The sequence below is a fragment of the Canis lupus genome, chromosome 3 (genome assembly GCF_003254725.2).
Source record: "Canis lupus dingo isolate Sandy chromosome 3, ASM325472v2, whole genome shotgun sequence".
NCBI lineage: Eukaryota > Metazoa > Chordata > Mammalia > Carnivora > Canidae > Canis > Canis lupus.
In genome coordinates this window covers 54752980-54776346 of record NC_064245.1, presented here as the reverse complement: position 1 = coordinate 54776346, position 23367 = coordinate 54752980, and the positions used below count along the sequence as shown (strand labels likewise).

The 23367-nt window shown below is 44.4% G+C and overlaps 1 protein-coding gene across 5 annotated transcripts in view; it reads left to right on the top strand.

Annotated features, from left to right (window-relative positions):
* Positions 1 to 23367, top strand: part of HOMER2 (homer scaffold protein 2) — a 130874-nt gene that overhangs the window by 56337 nt on the left and 51170 nt on the right. For 4 of the 5 annotated variants that reach the window (XM_049108502.1, XM_049108503.1, XM_025436894.3 and 1 more), the window contains one exon: positions 23091 to 23247. Coding sequence is in view for 2 of the 5 variants with exons in the window: in XM_025436894.3 (XP_025292679.1) it covers positions 23091 to 23247 (157 nt within the window). In the remaining 3 variants the exon portion in view is untranslated. Of the gene's footprint in view, positions 1 to 11649; positions 11748 to 23090; positions 23248 to 23367 lie in introns of those variants that run through there. The other variant, XM_025436896.3, reaches the window with a different exon arrangement.

Below are 23367 nucleotides of genomic sequence, written 5' to 3'. Positions count from 1 at the left end.
CTCTCGGACTGATGGAATCAGCGAAAGATGTTCTCGACATAAAGTTGCCCATGCTTTTCATTGAATGCCTCAGTGCATGTATTCAGCGTTATGGGGAAGGCCACAGAAGTACTTTGCTTTTCTAAAAAATCCTGGAAAGAGGAAACCTGCATGGAGTTTGCCAGTTCCTTCACACGTACTGGCGGATCTGTGTCTTGAGCAGCGGTGCTCAGACCAGGAGGGTCTGCACGTGTCAGAGGTGGGACAAGGTGGGATGTAAGTCTGAATCCTGCCCAACTACCCACCCCAACTCCCACCAAGAGGAGCCATGGACAGGGGGCTTAGAATAGAATGTTTGCTGTCTCTTAAGCATATGCAAGTTGTAACTGAAAAATTAATGAGAGTAACCGAGAGTCCAAGATGGAAGATTCAGCACATGTGCTTATTTATGCCTTCCCTCCCCGGAACCCATTAAAATGTTAATAAAGCCATTACTAAGAGCATAATCCTACAACAGCAAGGTGAACGGTGGGAATTATCAGCAGCTGAGAGATTGCAGCAAATTTCCAGATGATAGAAAGCAGGCAGGGGAAATGGTGATGCCAACAATGTGTCAGAGGAGCCCAGAGTGCAGCGTTGGGACTCTGGGGTAGCAGTGGGGCCAGTCTGCCCTGCAGCACTCCGGAGAGCCTCTGGACCAAGCCCACAGGTCCACCTAGGGTGGGACAGAAGGGGTACTAACAGTTGGAACTTCAACTGAAGCTCCTAGAGGCAGGGGCGAGGCTGGGAGGAGGGTGCCAGTATTGCAGAATAAAGTCTACACTGGTCTGGCCACCCAGTGTGGGTGGTTGGTGTTTGGAGCTGTGGTATGAGTATGATCAGCCAGGGCGAGAATATGGAGTGCTGGAGCATTGAGGAGTCAGCAAGAGGAAGAGCCAGCAAAATGAACTTCTCATCAGATAAAGTGGTTGCAGGACAGTAGCAGTAAAGCAATGCTCTGAGGGAAAATAATTTGTTAACTATTGAAAAAAAATTTCATATCCAGTGTGGTCAACTGAAAAATGCCCCCCTTAGATATTTGGTCCCAAATCTCTGCAAACCTGCAAATGTGACCGTGTATGGTAAAAGGGTCTTTGCAGATGGGATTAGATTACAGTAAGGGTCTTAAATTGGGGTGATCCCTGTGAGCCCTAAATGCAATTACAGGTGCCCTTGTGAGGCAGAAGCAGAAGACGGAAGGGGATGTCAGGACTTCAGCAGAGAGTGGTTTGAAGATGCTAAGCTGTGGTTTCCAGATGAGGAGGCTGGAGACGGATCCTTCCCCAGAGCCTTGGGAGAGAGCACAGCTCTCCTGGCACAGTTGTTTAAAACCACCAAGTTAGTGTGGATCCTTTGCAGCAGCTCTAGGAAACTGGCGGAGCTTGCCAAACCAATTGAGCATAAAGGCAGTTACAGATGTGCAGGTTCTTAGGGGTTACTTCCTACTCATTTTGAGGGTCCACACCAGTAAGACGAGGATGTCTCTGAAGGAGACAGTTGGGGGTATGGGTGCCTTCCAGGAGTCCAGAGACAAGAACTCTCAGACAGATGGCTGTGAGCGGGCCACCCAGTGTATTTTGGAACTGGAGAGTCACTGGCTCCAAGAATAATATCTTTGGGACAGACTAGAATGGATTCCAGACGATGGACAGAACAAACAAGATGATGGAAGACACTAGGGTGATAGGATGGACTCTTTCTTTTACTCAATAGGAAAAAGAAGGCAATATAAAAACTCCACAAAAAAATAAAAACAATCACAAGCACATAATATTCAAAATAGGAGGCACACTAAGGTAACACTTGCTTTTATTTTTTAATTTTTAAAAAAAATTAAACTCTATGCCCAACATGGAGCTTGGACTCATCGCTCGAAGGTCAAGAGTTGCATGCTCTACCACCCACTGAGCCAGCCAGGTACCCCTATACTGCTGCTTTTTAAACAGTTGAGGGAGCATTCATGAAAAGCTTCTCTCTGACCTTGATGCCAGGAGCTTTTTCTTTGAGGAGCACTTGGCTCTGGACATTGAAACTGTCCGGAAAGAAATATGATCCCGGCACATTTCTTGGGTCCTCAAGGAACAGTATTTGTGTAATCCTAATAACGTGCTTTTTCTTAGGTGGATACACAGTACTCTTGTGTTCAGTTACTGACTTAACTCCTCCTGGTAGCGGACGTTCCATTATATTTCTGGTTCACCTTTTTGTAAGTAATGCTGGAATCTGCAGTCTGGGTGATCCGTGAAGCCTCTTTGTTGAAGAGCTGGAGAACTGAATCGTTCCCCTAGTAATGTATAATTATGTACGGAGGGGGCCGGGACCTCACATGTGAGAGTGATGACCTAGTTCGGAAGGGGGGTGGCTCATCTAGACCAACCCCGTTACGGTTTCGGGCACCAGGCCAGCCTGACCTGGGGTCCCCAGGTCTTGTACTGCTGAGCGGCCTGGTGCTGCTGTCCTGGGCAGGGGCCTGTAGGCAGGAGGGCGTGTTGGGTGGCTGACTTGCAGGTCCAGGGCACATGGGAGAAACCCGAGCTTGTTTATGTACTGACAGAAAGGATCTAGACACAGCAAGAGGCTATTCTAATCAAATTGGCGTTTCCTAATCTTTTTCTAATGTCACAACACATAGCACATATTAGTATGGTATGCAGGTAGATGGACGAGACCACTCATGGTCCGAGTGACCCACAGGCCACTCCAGTTGCCCCAGGCTTAGCTCTGTACACAGAAGCTTGGGGAGAACCTCTTGCTCCCAGCCCAGAGCTGTCTGTGCAATTGAGAAAAAGACACTCCTTTCCCTAGATACCTTCCGGATATCTGCCATGTGCCAGGTATTGGACAGGAGTATGCAGATCTTTTAGGAACACCCAGAGCTGGACACCCTCAGACTGTGTGTGATATAGCCATTTGCAGGCGGGCTCAGCCCACCTGTGGCCCATTTGAGGAGGATGCATGCAAGGAAGCTGGGAGATGCATGAGCCCAGGCTGTGAAGTGCATGAGCTCCCTGGTTTCTGGTTTGCTCATGGAGCCGATAGTGGGAGTCCATAAACTAGGGCTGCTAGGGAGCCTGCAAGCAGGTGAGGTGCAGGTGCTGAGTTTAGCAGAGGCACCTGGACTGCAGGTGCACTCAGGGGGTCCTCACATACAGATGCGAGTGTGTAGGAACTTGACACTACAGATGCGAGTGTGTAGGAATAGTTCTTGATGAAGAGGCAGGAACAAGTGAGCTCCCTGCTTTTGTGGGGCCTGGGACTGAAGTGGAATGGAAATGAGACCCTGGTAGGAGGGGCATCTGTGCACATGGTGTCCTGTCCCAACAAGATCTTGCTGCCCTAGATGATCCCTGGCAGAGACCTCTGGCTGCCTTCCCTGAGCCCCAGGACGTGCCAGCTCTGTGCTCAGTGCTCACCTGCTGTTCCCGACAGAGAGTGCAGTCTGGGAGTGTGGTACTGCATTCATCCTTCTGCTCCTGGGGCCAAGCGTTGGATTTTTCAAGGACTCTTATGAGTGCAGACAGAGGGCCAGAGTCTGATGTGTGAGTGGTGTGAGGCTCCAGCAGCCCTGCCAGCTCCTGGCCCCAGCTTTCCTGCAGGGACTCTCCAGGATGCCCACCCTATACTGTTCCACAGTGTCTGGTCCACCTGGGACCCAGCTGGCCCTGTCCTGCAGGGCTCAGGCCTCACCCACTGGCCCAGGGCTGCCCCCAGGGGCTGAAGGCGGCCTGTGTTGGGGCCCCACCCCTGTCCCTTTGAACTAGATGAGTGCTTGACAGTTGTGGGAAATAACAGGAGTTTTTCCTTGCTGGGCACAGGTGATAGAATTGCCACATTACATCAAAGCCAAATAATTTTGTTTAGCAAATATTTTGGACCTACTGTGTGCATGAGACTGCAGTGAATAAAGGGCTGGAGGGAGGTGCACAGTTTCCCTGTGTCCCAGTAAATGCACACGGCTCTAGAACAATGGGCTTACCTTTATGTACTAGGTTTCCTCCTTGAGACTTCCAGTGCTTCGGCCTGGTAATGTTAAATTTTGAACGTGTCACTTCTCCCTTATGCATGTACTACTGGTCCTTGTTCCTGCCCCCACTGGACAGATTCCCCTCCCTCCCTCCCTCCCCCGCCCCAACCCTCCAGTGCTTGTACCTCTTGGGCACAAAGGGAAATGGCAGTCCAGCTGTTCCCACCCAGGGGCCTGGGAAAGCGGGGACAGGTGTCCTCGCTGTTTCATTCTTTCCCCAAGACAAAGGGCAGTTGTTCTGCTCTCAGACTACTCGAGCTGGCAGCTAATGTACCCCTCTGCCTTTGGCTGGAATCCTATCAGTTCTTAAGGCCACCTTGGTAAAATCCTGCTGATTAGAAAGCTAGTTGGCAGTTATAGGTGACTTTGATCAATAAAGAAAAGAGAAAACAAATTATTCTTTCATAAATACCACCTGGAAGGCCAAAGTCTTTCAATAAATGGGGTCTACAGGGAAGATACAAATAATAAATTACTACCTGGTCACGAGGTTGGAAACCAGTGGCTTAACTGTGAGGTAGAATCAAACCCAAATAATAACTCATACTGAGGGCTCTGGCTTTTTCTAGATCAGCCCATGGTTTGGAGATCTCCAGCCAAGCACCTGAGTGCTCAGGGCCAGGGACAGGGGGACCTTGTGAGTTCAGTTCCTTTGATGCCAAGTCCCCATCTGGTTCCTGTCATGTCTGTCCCCTTGCTATCTAAACTTTTTTTTTTAATCACTTAAAAGTGATTTAAGTACAAGAAACTGTACATACACAAATAATCTTATTTCTCCACCACCAGTAGCATGCAAAAGTGTACATATTTTGATTACCAAGAGTTGGAAATAAAAGACCTGGAGTCTATACTAGGAAGCTGAGATATTTTGGTATTACTTGTTTTTTATGGTAACTAGACTTTGCATGCAATTTAAAGATGCTTATTTCTGGCTCTAGGGCTTCCCTTAGTTAATGGTTATATAAACCTAATAATTCATCTGTTTTAATCATTAAACCTGTTTTGTTTAAAAAAACACATACAACTTAATGAATTTGGAGATAAGTACACACCCATGAAACGGTCACCACAATCTCTGCCATAAACATTTCTATTCCCCCTGAAAGCTTCCTCCTGCCCTCTGCATCATTATCTGCATGTGCGTGTGCATGGAGAAACACCATAAGATCTACCCTCTGCAAATTTCTACATATATAGTGTCACATTGTTAAGTATAGGCACTATGCTGTAGAAAGTTCTCGAGAGGACCTGCCTCTCCCTCTGTCCGCTGTGGTGTCGGGGCCCTCTCAGACCTGTCTTATTTGGTCCATGTGATTGTACATTATTTGACCTTTAACTTGGGAAGCAAGAGACATGGGCCACTCCCTTGTCCAGATACCATTCCGTGTTGCATGCATTCCATAAACCTGTTCTCTTTCCTGCCAGACAAACCCCCAGCTGCAAGGTCACCATTGCATACTCATCCCATGCACACAGGTAGGGAGCACCCTGGAGCCTCAGGCAGTGGCGGTGGCTTGTTTGCTGGGATATTCTTAGTGCTTAGCTCAGCCCTCTTAGTGTAGTAGAAGTTTGTTAAGTAAGTATGTATCTATATTAGTGTACATGTTTATAAGAATAAGAGCAGGGCAGCCCAGGTGGCTCAGCGGTTTGGCACTGCTTTCAGCCCAGGGTGTGATCCTGGACTCCGGGGATCGAATCCCACATCAGGCTCCCTGCATGGAGCCTGCTTCTCCGTCTGTGTCTCTGCCTCTCTCTCTCTCTCTGTGTGTGTGTGTCTCTCATGAATAAATAAATAAAATTAAAAAAAATAGCATAGCATGATGCTATTTCGTAACCTTATCTTTTCTCTTAATACCATGTCCTTAACATCCACAGTCCTAGTGTTGGCTAGCTTTTGTGGGAATTCTGGAACTTAAGAGGTTCCCCCCCCCCTTTTTTTTGTTGTTTGCTTTGTTTTTGCTGAAGCAAGAGATTTTGGGTGACATCCAAGTCCTCCAGGGTCTAGCTAGTTCTGTTTAGAGAATCTGGGACTCTGACACTCTTGGTGGTCCCTTATTTTGTCACTTCTGGGTATAAATCATTGAACTGAAATGAAGCAGAGAATAAATCATAACAGATAAAGAAGAAACACCTTTCCACATTAGTAAGTATGCATTTATAGTTTTTAAAGGCTGAATGGTATTTACTGCATGTATATATGGTGCTTTATTTAGCAAGTGCCTCACTCTGGAGCCGTTAGATTATTTACAAGATTTTTGTGTATATGTGTGTTTCTTTCCATTTTCCAAAAATCACTCTTCAGTGGCTGTTCTTTTGCCTAACTATCTTTGTGCACCCTTGTCTTAACCCCTGAGTAGATTCCTAGAGGCAGAATTGTTGGCTTCAGGAGTGGACAGTTTTAAAGCTCTGGCTACGTGGTGATAAATTACGTCCCAGAGAATTCCATCAAATTTTACCCATTTGTAGCGTACAAGAGAGCAATGTATTCCACTCTAGCAGACTGGATTTCTTAAAATATTTTTGTTCTGGTAAAACATACATAAGATGTACTATCTTAACCATTTTCAGGTGTGCAGTTCAGGGGCCTTCATTATGCTCACATTGTTAACACGACCATTACCACACCCCATGGCAAGCAATTCATTTTTTTCCATCCTTTCCAATTTGATGCTGAAAGGCTCTCTCATTGATTTAGTTCACAGTGTCCCTTTTACTGAGAAGGTATAACTTTAATCCTCGTCCGTAGTCCTGTGGAACCATTAAATGCTGTGGACCATCCCGCCTGGAAACTGTGCTCCCAGGCTTCAGTGTTAGCCCTCTTCTCTGTTCTTCTCTCATCCCCCTCTGCTTGCCCAGCCTCCCCACCTCCTGTGCTTCACCTGCCTGCTCAGTGTGTGCCCTTTGCAGTTTCTTCTGTGCCTTTCAGCTGTTCTCTAGATTGAGATGCTCTTCCCGCCACGTCCTCCTGAGGTCATCATTTCCTCCTTGCCCCCCAGGAGCTGTGCCTAGCCCTCTGCTGTTGTGGTAAAATATTCTTAACATAAAGTTCTCCATTTTAACTGTTTCTAAATGTATTCACAATTCAGTGGCATCCAGAACATTCACACTGCTGTGCACCTGTCACCACCCTCCACCTCCAGATCCTTTTCATCTTCCCAAACAGAATCTCTGTCCTCACTAAGCAGTAACACCCCGTTCCCCACGCCCCCAGCTCTGGATAATCACCATTCTACTTTCCGTCTCTATGAATTTGACTGTTCGATTCACGGAAGTGGAATCATACAGTTTTTATCCTTGTGTGTCTGGCTTATTTCATTTAGCGTATTTTCAGGGTTCATCTGTGTTGTAGCACATATCAAAATTTCATCCCTTTTATCTCTAAATGCTGTTCCATTATATGTCTAGCCACGTCTGTTGGTGGACACTTAGGTTGTTTCAGCCTTTTGGCAATGGTGAACCATGCTGCTGTGAACAGTAGTGTACAAGTATCTGTTTGAGTTCCTGCTCTCAACTCTTTGGGGTATGTGCCTTGACATGGGGTTGCTGGTCCTCTGATAATTCTATGTTTAACTTTTGAGGGACCAACAAACTTTTTTCCACAAGCCCTGCATACTTTCTGAATAAATGACAAAAGAGAGATAGTACCTGAGACCTCCCAGAACACGAGGCTGAGGGACTGTGCTGTGTACAGTCCCTATACCTGGGAGTCTGGACAAAGGGTCCAGGCAGGGGACTGGGGCAAGAACTATTTCCTAAGGCTTGGAGAGCTGGACTGTGTGGTTGCTTGTCTGCCTATCCATAGATGACTCTTCTGAGCATGGCTTCTGTGGCTGTAAGGAAGGTGGCCTCACAGTGCTACTTGGGATGAGATACCAAAAGTGAGGGCAGTGGCAGAGATATGAGGACCAGGAGGGCCTTGGGCTCTGGGCTGGGGTTATCAGGTCAGGCTGTTGGACCCTGCTGGCAGGCACCACAGGCCAGGAGCAGCCAGGGAGTTTCCAGTTGCACAAAAGAGGTATTAAAAGGATCTGGAGCTCTCCTCTCCTTGTAGTTCAGGCTTCTGCAGGATGGTCAAAGTAACTTAGAGACAAAGTAAGAAAAGTGGGATGCCCTGTGGGCATTGGGGGCCTCTCTAAGCACCCCCCCCAGGGCACAGAGATGCAGAGTTGTCACTGTCCAGGCCACTCCAGACAAGCTGAGAATGGCAGAACCCAGGAGGACATCTTCCTAGCCTTGAAATGTGGCCCACCCAACAGTCTGTAGGTTTGCTTGTGTCTTCCAAGATTGCCTTATGTAAAAACCATTGGCTGCGTTATTTACCAAATTCCTTTCTTGCCTCTCCCTAAACTCCATCTCTCTGTGTTTTTCTGTGTTTTTAAAAGCATGAAAAAAAATTCTCCTGTTAATAAAATATTTTGAAATAAGCGGTCTGGTTCCTCCTCCTCGGCAGCAGCAACCAAGGAAGGTAGTGGAAACACAGAGTAGGCACACATTTGTCAATTTGGGGTGTGGGTCACCTTCAGTTAGGTCCTAGAGTATGCTAAGTACCTAGGGAGGATGTGGACAGATCGGAACCCTCCTGCACTACCGGTGGGAATGCAGAGTCGTGCAGCCTTTTGGAAATCAGTCTGGCAGATTTTCAGCAAACCTACCCTGTGACCCAGCAATTCCACTCCTAGGTATGTACCCAAGAGCCAAGAAAACACATGTTCACATTACGGTAATACACAAATGATTCATAGCAGTATTATTTATAATAGCCAAAAGGTGGAAACCATACAAATGTTTGTCCCTTGATGAATGGAGAAACAAAATGTAGTGTATCCATACCATGGACTAATGTTCAGCCACAAAAACCAATGGAACATCAAGACACGCTGTAACATAGAGGAAGCCAGAAAATGCTGTGCTCAGTGAAAAAAGCCAGACCCAGAATGCCACATAGTATATGATTGCATTGATGTCACATGTCCAGAACAGGCAAATCCATGGAGACAGAACACGTATCAGTGGTTACCTGGAGCTGGTGGAGGAGAAATGGGAGTGAGTGCTGATGAGTATGGGATTTGAAGGGTGATGAAAATGCTCTGAAATTAAATAGTGGTGGTGCTGCACAATTCTGTGAATAAACTAAAACTCACAGAATTGTGTGCTTTACAAGAGGGAGTTTTATGTGTCTGAATTATAACTCAATAACGTAAAAACTGTCCATTGTTTATGTGAAGTTTAAGTTGAGCCAGAAATTCTGTAGTGTGGATGTGTGTGTGTGTGTGTGAGAGAGAGAGAGAGTGCACACGCACATGTGCATGCCAAATCTGGCAACTCTATACTTGCCACCTGTTTTTGTAAATAAAGTTTTTTTGTAATGCATAAAAAGATCAAATAACCCAAGAGACCAATTTTTAGTATAAATGAAAACATCACTGGTGCTCTTGTGAGGTATGTCTGCACCTTTGGTTTTCTTTTACACCTTTTGCAATTGAGTTGGCAAGTTACCAGCCTCTTCCCAACATGCGTTTTTAATTTTGAACAAAAGTCCTAGGAAAAGAAGAATAGCTTTTCTCCCGCAAAACCCGAATTCAGAGTGTTAGCCATACACTTAAATGGGGGTTGGCTTCCTGAACCTGTACTAGAATCCCCTGGCTGCCACCTGGGAACCTAAAGGGAAGAATGAGCCACGAAACCAATTTGCCAGTAGAGGAGAAAACAAATCTCAGACTATTGAATTTTTTAGACTTTGAAACAAAAATTTATTTTTTTTTTTTTTTTTTTTTTTTTTTGAAACAAAAATTTAAATTATGACTGTGCATAGTTATTCTTTTTGAAGATTTTTTGTTTTAATTTGATGATCTTAGGAGAGGCAGCTAGATCCTGTCTGGGCAAGTTGAGCTAAGATGGAAAAGGAATTGTCTTCCCTGCAGTGGCATCTCTGTCTATAATTAGTGTATTATAACATTCCTTTAACAGGTTGCTGTTAATAACCAGCATTTTGCACACATTACCACGTGGACTCTTCACAGTTGCCTGGGCTGGTTATTTTCAGAGTGAAGTGACCTGCTCCTAGGTCACACAGGTGGGGCGAGCATCCCTAACTCCAGGGTCAGGACGTGGTTCCTCCCTGACTCGTAAAGATGAGAGACAGCCCCATTTGAAGGAGTTCTTCCACTAATTCAGCTTTGTCCCTGCCAGGAAGAAAGTGCCCAGAAAGAAGCAGAAGGTAAAATCAAACCCCATTGTGTCTCTGAGACAAGCGAGGACTCAAATCTTTTTTTTTTTTTTTAAGATTTTATTTATTCATGAGAGAGAAAGAGAGGCACAGAGACCTAGGCAGAGAAAGGAGGAGGCTCCCCGTGGGGAGGCCGATGTGGGACTCGATCCCAGGACCTAGAGATCACTACCTGACCCAAAGGCAGACGCTCAGGCACTGAGCCACCCAGGTGCCCCTACTCTTAAATCTTTTTAGGGCATCATTCAGACATCTGTCCCAGAAAAGGTAGAGGAGCAACATGGTAGCTTTCAATAGGATATGAAGCCAAATGATTTTCAGCCGTAGTGATTCTGAGGACTTTCTTGAGTTTCAAGACTCTTTCCTGGCTCCTCTTCCCGTCATGGTGCTGGGCGCCTCCCTGCGTTCAGGTATCCATCTTCTGCTTTCTCCCCTGGTCTCTCTGAGTAGTGTCATCCACCCAGCGGACTCCCCAAGGAAGTCTAACCTCACAGAGTTACCTCGAGAAGTGATCCCATCTGCCTTCCAGCACCTCCACTAGACGGTCTGTAGGCAGGGCTTGCTTAGCATGATGCAGACTTCTCAACAGCCGCAGTGGGGAAACTTAGTCACTGGGTCTTTTTTTTCCCTGTTCTCGTCACATTTGATCTTTAAACAAAAACCAAAGTCGTTTTATTGCAATTTAACTCAGGTAGGCACGGTGCAACTCAGTTTTATGAAATATACAATTCATTGATTTTTTTTTAATCAGAACTTGTGCAACCATCAACACAGTCTAATTTTAGAACATTTTTATCCCTCCTCAAAGAAACCCAGAACCCATTAGCAGTCACCCTGCATTCTCCTCATTTTGCTATAGATGAATACAAAAGCCCTCAGCATTTAAAATTGAGAACATTATTTTTCCAGTCCTTTAAGAAAAATCACATCTGTTGTGATTGGGCATAATGTTGCCAAGTCATAGCCTCATATCAGGTGTGGCATAAAGTCTTCTATATTTTGTTTTCATTGCAGTGTAATATGAAACTCTGTGCACAGATGTATTATAGCAAGAAGAAGAGCACAAACTGCTCCTTTGGCAATATTTTGTGCTCTCCTGAATTAGCTGTCCCAGGATTCATTAATCGTTATGACTTGGGCAGCTTGCCACCTGGCTTTTTAGAAATCGTCACTTGGGATGTATTCTGATTCTTGGCTTGGTGTTCACAGTACACGAATCATAGAACTCTGCTTTTTTGTTTAAAACTCCTTTTTTTAAAATCATAGGTTCAGATAGAAGGAGTTTTGATAGCGTAAATGCTCAATATGCTACATATGGAATAAAATCATGAATACATGTGAAAATCCTAAGACAGTATATCTTCCACAGGCACAACGTGAACAGAAGGTGCCATCGAGGTGATGGCCAGTTTGCAAGTGGAGATCATACGCTCCTGTGCAGCTCCAATGACAAGAGCTGGTGCATTTCACAGCTCCCAGGTGATTTCCAGCAGTCTTGGATAGAGAATACCATTTCTTTTTCTTTTTAAAAAAAGATTTTATTTATTCATTAGAGAGAGATTTATTCATTAGAGAGAATGAATTTATCCATTCATCTTTATTTATTCATCAAGTGGAGGGAGGAGTAGAAGGAGAGGGAGAAGCAGACTCCATCGCTGAGCAGGGAGCCTGACACGGGTCTGCATCCCAGGACCCTGAGATCATGACCTGAGCCAAAGTCAGATGTGTAACTGACTCAGCCACCCAGGTGCTCTGAAAATAGCCTTAAAAAAATTTTTTTTTCACCTATTCATGAAAGACACACAGAGGCAGAGACATAGGCAGAGGGAGAAGCAGGCTCCCTCTGGGAGCCCAAGGTGGGACTCGATCCCAGGATCCTGGGATCATGACCTGAGCCAGAGGCAGAGGCTCAACCACTGAACCACTCAGGTGCCCTGAAAATACTAAGAGACAGAGAGAGATGGCAGAGACACAGGCAGAGAGAGAAGTAGGCTCCATGCAGGGAGCCCGATGTGGGACTCAGTCTGGGGATTTCAAGATCATGCCCTGGGCCAAAGGCAGGAGCTCAACCACTGAGCCACCCTGGCATCCCTTAAAATACCATTTCTTAAAGATGATGTTACATAATTAAGAAAACAACTATCCAAATGCATTTAACATTTTTTCCTACAATGTGTGTTTCTTGGAATGTATTTGAAGAGAAAATAGCTTTGACATAAACTTTCCATGGAGCACAGTTGGGAGATAGTGGCCCCCAAGGTAGAGACTGGTTTCCTTAGTGTGGCATCCTGAGTCCGTGGGTATCTAGCTTGGGCCTACCTTCTGGCTTCATCTCTTGTCCCCTCTCCCATAGCTACGTTAGCTGGCTTGTCTCCGAGCACATCTTCTGCATCTGGAGAGCCACTTCCCCCTCACCTACCAAGCCCAGAAGATTGGTTGGGCAAAGGAAAGATAGATGTATGTGTGGAGGAGGGAGAGAGGGTCTAGATAGGAATAGAGGGGTGCCGTATGAATATGGGGTGACATTGCAGTATTACTGGTGAGGTGGGTTTTTTAAAAAAGTTTTTATTTAAATTCCAGTTAAAAATAAAAAATAAAAATAAAATAAAATAAAATAAAATAAAATAAAACAAATTCCAGTTAACATGCAGTGTAATATTAGTTTCAGGTATACAATATAGTGATTCAACACTTCCATACATCCCCAGGTGCTCATCACAACAGGTGCTTCCTTCATCCCCATCACCTGTTTCCCCCATCCTCCCCTTCTGCTGACCAGCAGTGTGTTCTCTAGAGTTAGGAATATGTTTTTTGGTTCATCTCTTTTTTTGTTAGTTTTCTTAAATTCCACACGAGTGAAATCATATGGTATTTATCTTTCTTGTACTGATTTATTTCATTTAGACCATAATACTCTCTAGTTCCATCCATGTCATTGCAAATGGCAAGATTTTATTCCTTTTTTATAAATTCCTTTTTTATTTATTATAAAATAAAAAGTATAAATTTCATTCCTTTTTATAGCTGAATAATATTCCATTGTGTATATGTACCACATCTTCATCTATTCATCTATCGATGGACACGGGCTATTTCCATAATTTGGCTAATGTGAATAAAGCTGCTATAAATATCAGAGTGCATGTATCCCTTTGAATTAGTGTTTTTGTATACATTGAGTAAATACCCAGTAGTATGATTGTTGGATCATAGGGTAGTTCTATTTTTAATTTTTGGAGGAACTCCTGTACTGTTTTCCAGAATGGCTGCTCCAGTTTGCATTCCCACCAACAGTGCAAGAGGGCTCCCCTTTCTCTGCATCCTCACCATCACCTGTTGTTTCCTGTGTTGATTTTAGCCATTCTGACAGGTGTGAGGTGGTATTTCTTTGTGATTTGATTTACATTTCCCTGATGATGAGTCATGTTGACTATCTGATGTCTTCTTTGGAAGAATGTCTGTTCATTTCTTCTGCCCATTTTAAAATCAGATTCATTTTTGGAGTGTTGAATTTTAGGAGTTCTTAATATATTTTGGATTCTAACCCTTTATCAGATATGTCATGTACAAATATCTTCTCCAATTCTGGAGGTTGCCTTTTAGCATTGATAGTTTCCTTTGTTGTGCAGAAAGAAACTTTTAAAATTTTGGTGTAGTACCAATAGTTCATTTTTACTTTTGTTTCCCTTCCCTCAGGGGACAAATCTAGAAAAATATTGCTACAGCTGATGTCAGAGAACTTACTGCCTTTGCTCTTTAGGATTTTTATGGTTTCAGGTCTCATATTTAGGTCTTTAATCCATTTTCAGTTTATTTTTGTATATGGTAAAAAAGAATGATGGTTCAGTTTCATTCTTTTGCATGTTGCTATCCAGTTTTTCCAGCACCATTTGTGGAGGAGACGGTCTTTTTCCCATTGGATATTCTTTCCTGCTTTGTCAAAGATTAATTGACTATATATAATTGTGGGTTCATTTCTAGGTTCTCTGTTTCCGTTGATCTGTGTATCTGTTTTTTTAAATCTTTTTTTTTTTTAAGATTTTATTTATTCACGATAGAGAGAGAGAGGCAGAGACACAGGCAGGGGGAGAAGCAGGCTCCACGCCGGGAGCCTGACGCGAGACTCAATCCCGGGACCCCAGGATCGTGCCCTGGGCCAAAGGCAGGCGCCAAACCGCTGAGCCACCCAGGGATCCCCTGTGTATCTGTTTTTATGCCAGTACCGGACTGTTTCGATGACTACAGCTTTGTGACATAGCTGCAAATCAGGAATTGTGATGCCTCCAGCTCCACTTTTCTTTTTAAACATTGCTTTGGCTATTCAGGGTCTTTTGTGGTTCCATACAGATTTTAGGATTGTTTGTCCTAGCTCTGTGAAAAATGCTGTTGATATTTTGATAGAAATTGCATTAAATGTGTAGATGGCTTTGGACAATATAGGTGTTTTAACAAGATTTGTTCTTCTACTCCATGAGCGTGGAATGTCTTTCCATTTCTTTGTAATTTCAATTTCTTTCATCAGTGTTATATAGTTTTCAGAGAGGTGGGTTTGTTTTTTAATCAGTTCTTTAACCAGATTCATTTCTGGTGTATCATCATTTTTGTCAATTTTGCGTAAAACTGCAAGATTTTATTTATTCATGAGAGAGACAGAGAGAGAGAGAGAGAGAGAGAGAGAGGCAGAGATACAGGCAGAGCGAGAAGCAGGCTCCATGCAGGGAGCCCGACGTGGGACTCGATCCCGGGTCCCCAGGATCAGGCCCCAGGCCGAAGGCGGCGCTAAACCGCTGAGCCACCCGGGCTGCCCACATATGATATATTTTTAAAGTTATGTATATACAGGAAAGTGCATACATAAATTACAAGTGTACACCTCAGTGAGTTTTCACAAAGTGAACACAACCGAGTAAGCATCACTCAGATGAAGATATTGAATATTACGCCAGAAGTTTCCCTCATGTCTCTCAGTTATCACCCTGGTGAGTTTGTTTTATTCTCTCTCTCTCTGTCTCTCTTTTTAAAAGTTAGTATCTTTTATTCATGAGAGACACAGAGAGAGGGGCAGAGACACGGGCAGAGGGAGAAGCAGGCTCCTTCAGGGAGCCCGATATGGGACTGCATCCCAGGACCTGCCCTAAGCTGAAAGCAGACGCTCAACCATTGAGCCACCTAGGCGTCCATTATTTTCTCTCGGTCCTGCCCTTGGTCTTGTCCTCCCATAACCTGTTTTCTTATTCTGCGTCCTCAGAGAAGCTCCCACCGTACCCCTTGCTAGTCTTTACCCTTCATATCAGATTTGCTTCTCAGAAACCCTGTCTCTTGCCCTCCTCACCGTTGGGATCCCCCCCACTGCTCGGGACCACCACCCCACTTGGAGACTCCTGACCCTTTCCCAGAGCACAGGGGACTGGATCAGATGGCCCCTCTGGGGCAGCCCACAGCTGTGAATCAGTCCTGGAACTTCATCAACCCTGCATCATAGGGGGACCCACGGCAAATGAGTGTACGGAGAGCTCCTGAGAAACTGTCAAGCCCTCTGGGATATGAGGCAGCGTCATTAAGAAAGGCCATCAGCATTCATCAGAGTCACTTGTCTCCTTCCATTCTCTGATGTTAGTGTGACCCAAAACAGAGAATCCCGTTAGTGGAGGAGGAGAGTTTGTGACAAATATGACTTATATGAGGTCTCTCGTTTATCAGTTGTGTTAACCTAGGCAGTTTTGGGGCAGGCAGAAGTAACTTTAATAGAATGGGCCTGCTGTGACCCACTTGGCTGTGCTCAGACCAGGCGAGGAGACAGGCTTCTGGCTAAGGACCAGAGGGGCAGGTCCCCCCACCCCAGGAGTTGCTAATCCCTTGTTGTAATGGGGTATGTGGACCTACTCCCGTGCCCCCTGCTGATCAGTACCACCTGCATTGTGCACTTAATTCCTCTGGCTTCTATTTCTAACTGTTCTGTTCCATTAATTTACTTCTTCGCTCAATACTTCCTCGTTTCATGTGCTATAACTCTACAGTTATGTATTTCAGCATCTGACAGGGCTAAATCTTTTTTTTTAATAATAAATTTATTTTTTGTTGGTGTTCAATATACCAACATACAGAATAACACCCAGTGCTCATCCCGTCAAGTGACCCCCTCAGTGCCCGTCACCCATTCACCCCCACCCCCGGCCCTCCTCCCCTTCCATCACCTCTAGTTCGTTTCCCAGAGTTAGGAGTCTTTATGTTCTGTCTCCCTTTCTGATATTTTCCACACATTTCTTCTCCCTTACCTTCTATTCCCTTTCACTATTATTTATATTCCCCAAATGAATGAGAACATACAATGTTTGTCCTTCTCCAATTGACTTATTTCACTCAGCATGATACCTTCCAGTTCCATCCACATTGAAGCAAATGGTGGGTATTTGTTGTTTCTAATGGCTGAGGAATATTCCATTGTATACATAGACCACATCTTCTTTATCCATTCATCTTTCGATGGACACTGAGGCTCCTTCCACAGTTTGGCTATTGTGGACATTGCTGCTAGAAACATCGGGGTGCAGGTGTCCCGGCGTTTCATTGCATCTGAATCTTTGGGGTAAATCCCCAGCAGTGCAATTGCTGGGTCGTAGGGCAGGTCTATTTTTAACTCTTTGAGGAACCTCCACACAGTTTTCCAGAGTGGCTGCACCAGTTCACATTCCCACCAACAGTGTAATAGGGTTCCCTTTTCTCCACATCCTCTCCAACATTTGTGGCTTCCTGCTTTGTTAATTTCCTTATTTATTTATTTATTTATTTATTTATTTATTTATTTATTTTAATTTTTTTTTCTTTGTTAATTTTCTGACAGGGCTAAATCTGATTGCTCTTCATTTTCAGAATTTTCTTAGTTATCTTCATAGGGTGAGTTTCCCACGTGAATAATCCTGTCTAATTCTAAACATATTCTTGTTGATATTGTGATAAATGTATGCATTAACATAGGGGTTCTCGACATCTTTATATGGACTTTTCTTATTTAAGAACAGAATGTGTGTTATTTATTAAAGTTTGTTTTTCTGTGCCTTTAGAAATTCTTACCTTAATATTCTTAATATATATCTTGCACACTTCAACAGATTTCTAGAAATGGTGTCTTTTTGGTTGCTGCTGTTAATGGGATCTTTAAAAATCCATTATATCAACTATGAGGTTGTTTGTGTATATAGGAAGGCTGTTGATTTTATTTTTTGTTAATTTTATAACTAGTCATCTTACTGAATGTAATTATTCATAATTGCTTTTTCAGTTGATTTTCCTGGGTGTTTTAGGTGTGCCATTGTATTATCTTTAACAACTTTATTATGTTCTATTTATTATATATATTATAATATGTTATATTTATTATATAACATAATAAGAGATTGGTATGAAAGTAGAACCACAATACACTCATAGGTTAGATCCTTTGCATGGAAGAATGTACTAGAAGAACCTTTTACCCATTATCTCCTTTTTTACCCACTCTGTGTCTAGGCTTTGGAGATTTGACCCTGATAGCTGAGGGCCTTATTAACCATCTAGAACAAGGGCTAGGAGCCAGGTGAGCCCATACTGCTGGTCCCTGTGCCAGACACAAGGGCCTGTGTTTTAGGGGCACAGATGAGACATCTCAGGATGCTGTGACTGGACTTGAAGGACAAATAGGAGCTCTTCTGGCCAGCGAAGGGGGAGGACATTTAGGCTCAAGGCAGGGCATGTGCATGGACATTTGGGAATGTAAGTGATTTGGAAGTGCTGGCAGGAGAACAGCAGGGCCCTCTGGTGAGGAGCAAGGCCAGGTGGTCAGGGCTGGTGGGCCATTCTAACACACCTGGGGGCTAGAGCCAGGGAAGGCCTTTGCAATGGGTGGGCTGTGCCTTATCATCTATCTAGTTTGAGAGCAAGCATTTCTCTTGGTGCTGTGTGATTGATGTTTGGAGGCTTTCAAGACTCAAGGTAGATAAACTAGTTAGGGCATCCTATGAGACTCTGAAACACTTCTTAAATAGCTCTAAAATAATATCTGGATGGTTTGTGTTCATTCAAGTCAGAAGTAGGAATAATAATTGTGAGGTTTTACAGATTCATATCAGAAAAAGCCTGGAGCTGAGCATTGCAATTGCAAGTGAAGGATTATGATAAATTAAAACATCATTTTTCTCTTTTTTTTTTTTCTTGCAAAAAGTAGTCATGCCAGTTCTTTGCAGAATTATCTTTCACGGAGCCAGGAATCGTTCAGAGCAGGAGTGGTGTCTCTGCTGAGTGGGTTTCATATTCCAAACATACATATGTTGCACAGAGTGTCTAATTATTCTTGGAGACAATTACTGTCAGGTTCCAAAATGTGTTCAATGAGCAGCAATTGGTGTTTATTCAGCTCTAAAAAGGCTATGCGAGGGAACAGTAGGTTATATTGTCTGCCTAAAGAAACGTTTTGCCATCCGGAAACATCTGCTTTCTATTTAAAGCACTGGAGAAGGATTGGGAGTATTTTTGAAATACACTCCCTAAGCATCAAACACCAAAGAAAGGAGAATAAAATTGGGTATGAAGGTAGTTTCTGTTCTCTGATACAGACTGGCTTCAGCTTTTCCCTGCTGGGCGGGAAAGGCGGCCTCCTGGGTTGGAAAGTTCTGCTTCTCTTGAATTTTTCTATTTATACTGATTTGCACACTTATAGGAACTGACTTCTGGTGTCCTAGTTCTAGCATTTTTGCTTTTTTCAGGTGAGACAAGATGATCTCCCAGAGCTAGGGTCTGCATTTCTGAATTTTGTGGTGAGGTTTGTAGACTTCTCTGATTTTGCCCATCAAGATGTAAGGATCTGGGGTACACAGTAAACTTTCTATGAAGGTCAATGTATCAGTTATCTTTTGCTGGGTAAATTGCCACAAACTTCCCAGCTTAAAACCCTTTCTCTGGGTCAAGAGTCTAGCGTGGCTTAGCTGGGTCCTCTGCTTTTGGGTCTTTTATGAAGTGTCATTAAGGTATAAACGAGGGCTGGGATCTCATCTGAGGTCTCAACTGTGGAAAGATCTGACCTCCAAGTTTCCAAGTGGTTGTTGGAGGAATTTCAGTTCCCCAGGGGGTGTTGAACAGAGGGCCTCAGTTTCCCTCTGGCTGTTGGCTGAAGGCCACTCTCAGTTCCTGCAAATGTGGGTCTCCCAGCATGGCAACATGCCTCACCAAAGCTGTGAAGAGAGTCAAGAGAATCTGCTAGCAAGACAGACATTAATGTTCCGTGGAACTTACTTGCACGATGACATCCTATCACCTTTGCTGTATTCTTTCAGTTAAAAGCAAGTCACAGGTCCCCCCAACCACTACCACCATACTCAAGGGGAGGGGATTATGTAAGGGCATAATTACCGGGAGGTGGGGATCATTGGAAACCACATCAAAAACTGCCTCTTACAGACAGCTATTATTTTAGAAAGAGAGCATAGCATAATGATTAAGAGGGAGGGTGACCATGTCACTTAGAACTGATTTCACATGTCAGATCTGCCACTTACTGTGTAAGCCACAGCAGGTCCTTGGGCTCTCTGAGCCCCCATTTCCCCACCTGTACACCTCTCCCAAAGGATCATTATGATCCTAAAGGAGAGGTCACGTGTAAAGCCTGGCAGATGGGAAGTAGTCAGTAAATATTAACTACTGGCTTTTTAAAAATCCTTTTTTCCTCTCTTCTTTAAATACCATTAGATTTTTGAAGTTTAGAAGAATTAATTAGAATTCCCCACTGGCCTCAGATGTGGTTATTCACATGGAAATCTCAGTACTCTGAGTAGTTTCCTGGGCACAGAGCTGCTATCAGACCGGCCCTGCGTTGGCCAGGACCAAGGAATGCAGGTCCTTGGTCTTCCGTGGTGCTCGTCCTCAGAAGGGGTGGGACTCCCCGCAGCTCCCCTTCCAGGGCTCGGGGCCTCTCTCCACACTGGAGCAGCCACTTGGCCTGCGAGACCTGACCATGGTACCCCAGGGCTGCTGCCACGGAAGGTCCACTGTGTTCTTCCGACATCCTTCATTTCTGGATAGGGCCCCCAGGGCGACTCACCATCACTTGGGTCCATTCCCATAGCAGAGCAGACAGATTAGCAGATGGGGTGTCTTCATGTCTATATGTTCACCTTGACCTGAATCGAGCCACGCAGATGACTCTTGGCTTTTGCTTAGCCCTGGTCAGGAACCTCCACCCTCTCGTCTCCTGGTCCTTCCTGCCATGTCTCCGTTCATTCCACTTTCCTTACTTTCTTTGTCCTGCAGGCCTCAGGGACACAGGGTGCTTGCAGTAGGTCATTGCTTGGCCACACAAGCTTCCCACCCCCCAGTCTCTACCCAGAGTGCTCTCTTCTGCCTCACCGTGTACCTACCCACTCTTTGCACCCCAAAATCATGTTCTTGGCCACAGACATAGTCCCCTTTGGGCTATGGAAGGAAGTTCTGGAGTTATTCAAAGTTAGCTGTGTCTTTCTAGAGGAAAGATGCTGGCTGTAGGGTCACTTCTTCCACCTTTTTTCTAGATCATCTGATCATGTCTACTGTGGGTATCTCCCTTGCTTCTTTGAAGATAAAATCACCTGGAACTCTTGTTAAAAACAGAGCTACCCAGGCCCCTCCCTGGACAGCCAAGTTCCTGGGGGGAGAGGGAGGTTGGGGCCCAGGAACTTGTATTTTTATTGAGTGCCCCAGCTAATTTCTATCAGAGGTTTAGAGAGCACTGGGCTAAGGGCACTAAATCCCAGACCCAGTTCCTCTTCCTCAGTGTGGAGTACATAAGGGAAGGTGTGAAAGCCAGGCCCCTTCCCCAGCGAGGGCTCCTGCCTGATCCATGGGCCCCTGCCCTGCTTGTCCATGCTCTGGGCAAGGGAGGCAGAGAGACTAAGTGCCATGCAATTATTATTATTTGTTTTATTGAGGCATAATTAGCCTGTAACATTGCGTTAGTTTTAGGTACACACCATGATTTGCTATTTGTTTACATTGCAGAATTTCTTTAAAAATCTTTTCCGCAGTTACTGTCCTTTCAATCAGCCTCTCCTCTTGCATATGCAGGAGAATTCCATGTGAGCAAGTGTTTTCCTTTATGGTGTTGTACTTAGATGATTAGCAAAATATGGTGCCTGGGCTGGCAGTGGCACAGCTGGGGGATCCAGATGTCCGACTTCCCCATGTGGACTTGTTGAGGACAGCTTGCAGCCATGTGCACACAGGCTCCCCCTTGGGCTGGTCCCTCTGGACAACAGATGCAGGGAATTACATCCAGGGTGTTCCTGTTGTTTCTACATCCTGTCACCCTGCTGCTGGAAGGGTGTCAATTTAGGATTGGGTGGGTGGGTGAACCTAATCATGGTTCAGGAAAGATAAACGTCCTGGTAATCACATCCCCAGAGGCACTTGTCCTGCCTGGGATCTAGAAGGAAAGTTTCGGGGGAGCAAGGAATGCTTCTGTTGGTTCTTCTGGAAAGCTGGCCTCTTGAATCTGCTGCATTGAGGGAGCACAAATGGCATGCCCTTGGCTTGTATTCTTCTGGAAGAGTAGTCATGAAAAAGTTTCTGCACTTGTCTTGTGGCCACAGTTGAAGGTTGATGCTGATATTTGTGGCGATACTCAGTATTCTTTGCATGAGGGTCAAATAATAAATTGCTTTTCTAGGAAGAAGTTTCTCTCCTAAGAAAGCACTTTCTTTCCAGTAATGAGCCTTTTCTAGGCAGAACAGGCTCAAAGACTGCTCCATCTAGAGACCACAACACTTAAAATTCACCTTCTCCTATTGATTTTTTTTTTTTTGTATCCACTTGGTGTTTTTTCGTCACTCCTTTTGATGTCGTAAGGATTTTAAAACTTAATTTGAGTTACTGTTTGGTTTTGTTTTTATCTCTAATAAATGCATATTAAATCTGTAGCGTTTTGTGAGTAATGGGGCTACTTTTACATCCTGGTGGTTCCATTTCCCTCATGTTATCTTATCTGGAACACTTAAAGGATTTTTGAGCCAGTTTGTCCGAAGACACTCTTTAAAATTAAGTATGTTTCTTAATGAGTTTGTGTTTCATTTTATGTTACTTTATGAAGTAGATACCTTAAAATATGAAATCCAGTGTAATCCATTACAATTTTTTTAATCCATCTTCCTTATTTCTTGACACTTATTGTCACGATCAAAATAATTCCCTGCTTGCCAGGAAGAAACCTGAATAGTGTGCCCATTTGGTTGACGATCACATTAAGAATTGACAGGCATGCAGAACAAAAGAGCAACAACCGTACAGAGGCAAGAATAGCAAAAGAGATGGATTTCCTGAATTAAACTCCTAAACCTCAAAAGATTTTTAAGTGGAAACATAAAACTTGAAGGCTCAGTCAATTACGAATGAACACATCATTGTAAAAGGCTGTGAATTTGAGAAATACTTCCTAGAAATATAATACAAAGTTGCAAATGGATTGCAAAATCCTAAAATTGTGGCAGAGTCCTCCAAAAATAAATGTATCACAAAGTCCCAAGAATGCCCACAGGATGTCAGAACAGGACCAGGACACTGGACAGGAAGCAAGACTGCTGGACAAAGCAGCATTTACAGCAGATCGATTGTTCGGCCAGTTGCCCCCAGCTTGCGTGTGTTGGGTTTCTGTAACTCCTGTGCTGGCATCTCTTTGCTCCCTTTTCTTATTTTAATTATCCTCATGCATATGTATCTCTCCCCAGGAGCTATTAAGATCTTTGGGGGCAGCAGGGGGTGCTGGAAATCATAAATGATGCATGAAGTCACGTTCAGTCAGCTCACGCGCCCTCTCTCCTCCTGCAGAGAACAGCCCATCTTCACCACGCGGGCGCACGTCTTCCAGATCGACCCCAGCACCAAAAAGAACTGGGTGCCTGCGAGCAAGCAGGCAGTCACCGTTTCCTACTTCTACGATGTCACCAGGAATAGCTATCGCATCATCAGTGTGGATGGAGCCAAGGTACCACCCCAGGGGCTAATGTTAACATTCCCAGACACTTCCTTCTCGTTAAAAACAGTACAATCCGGGGGCACCTGGGTGGTTCAGTCCATTAAGCATCCAACTCTTGGTTTTGGCTCA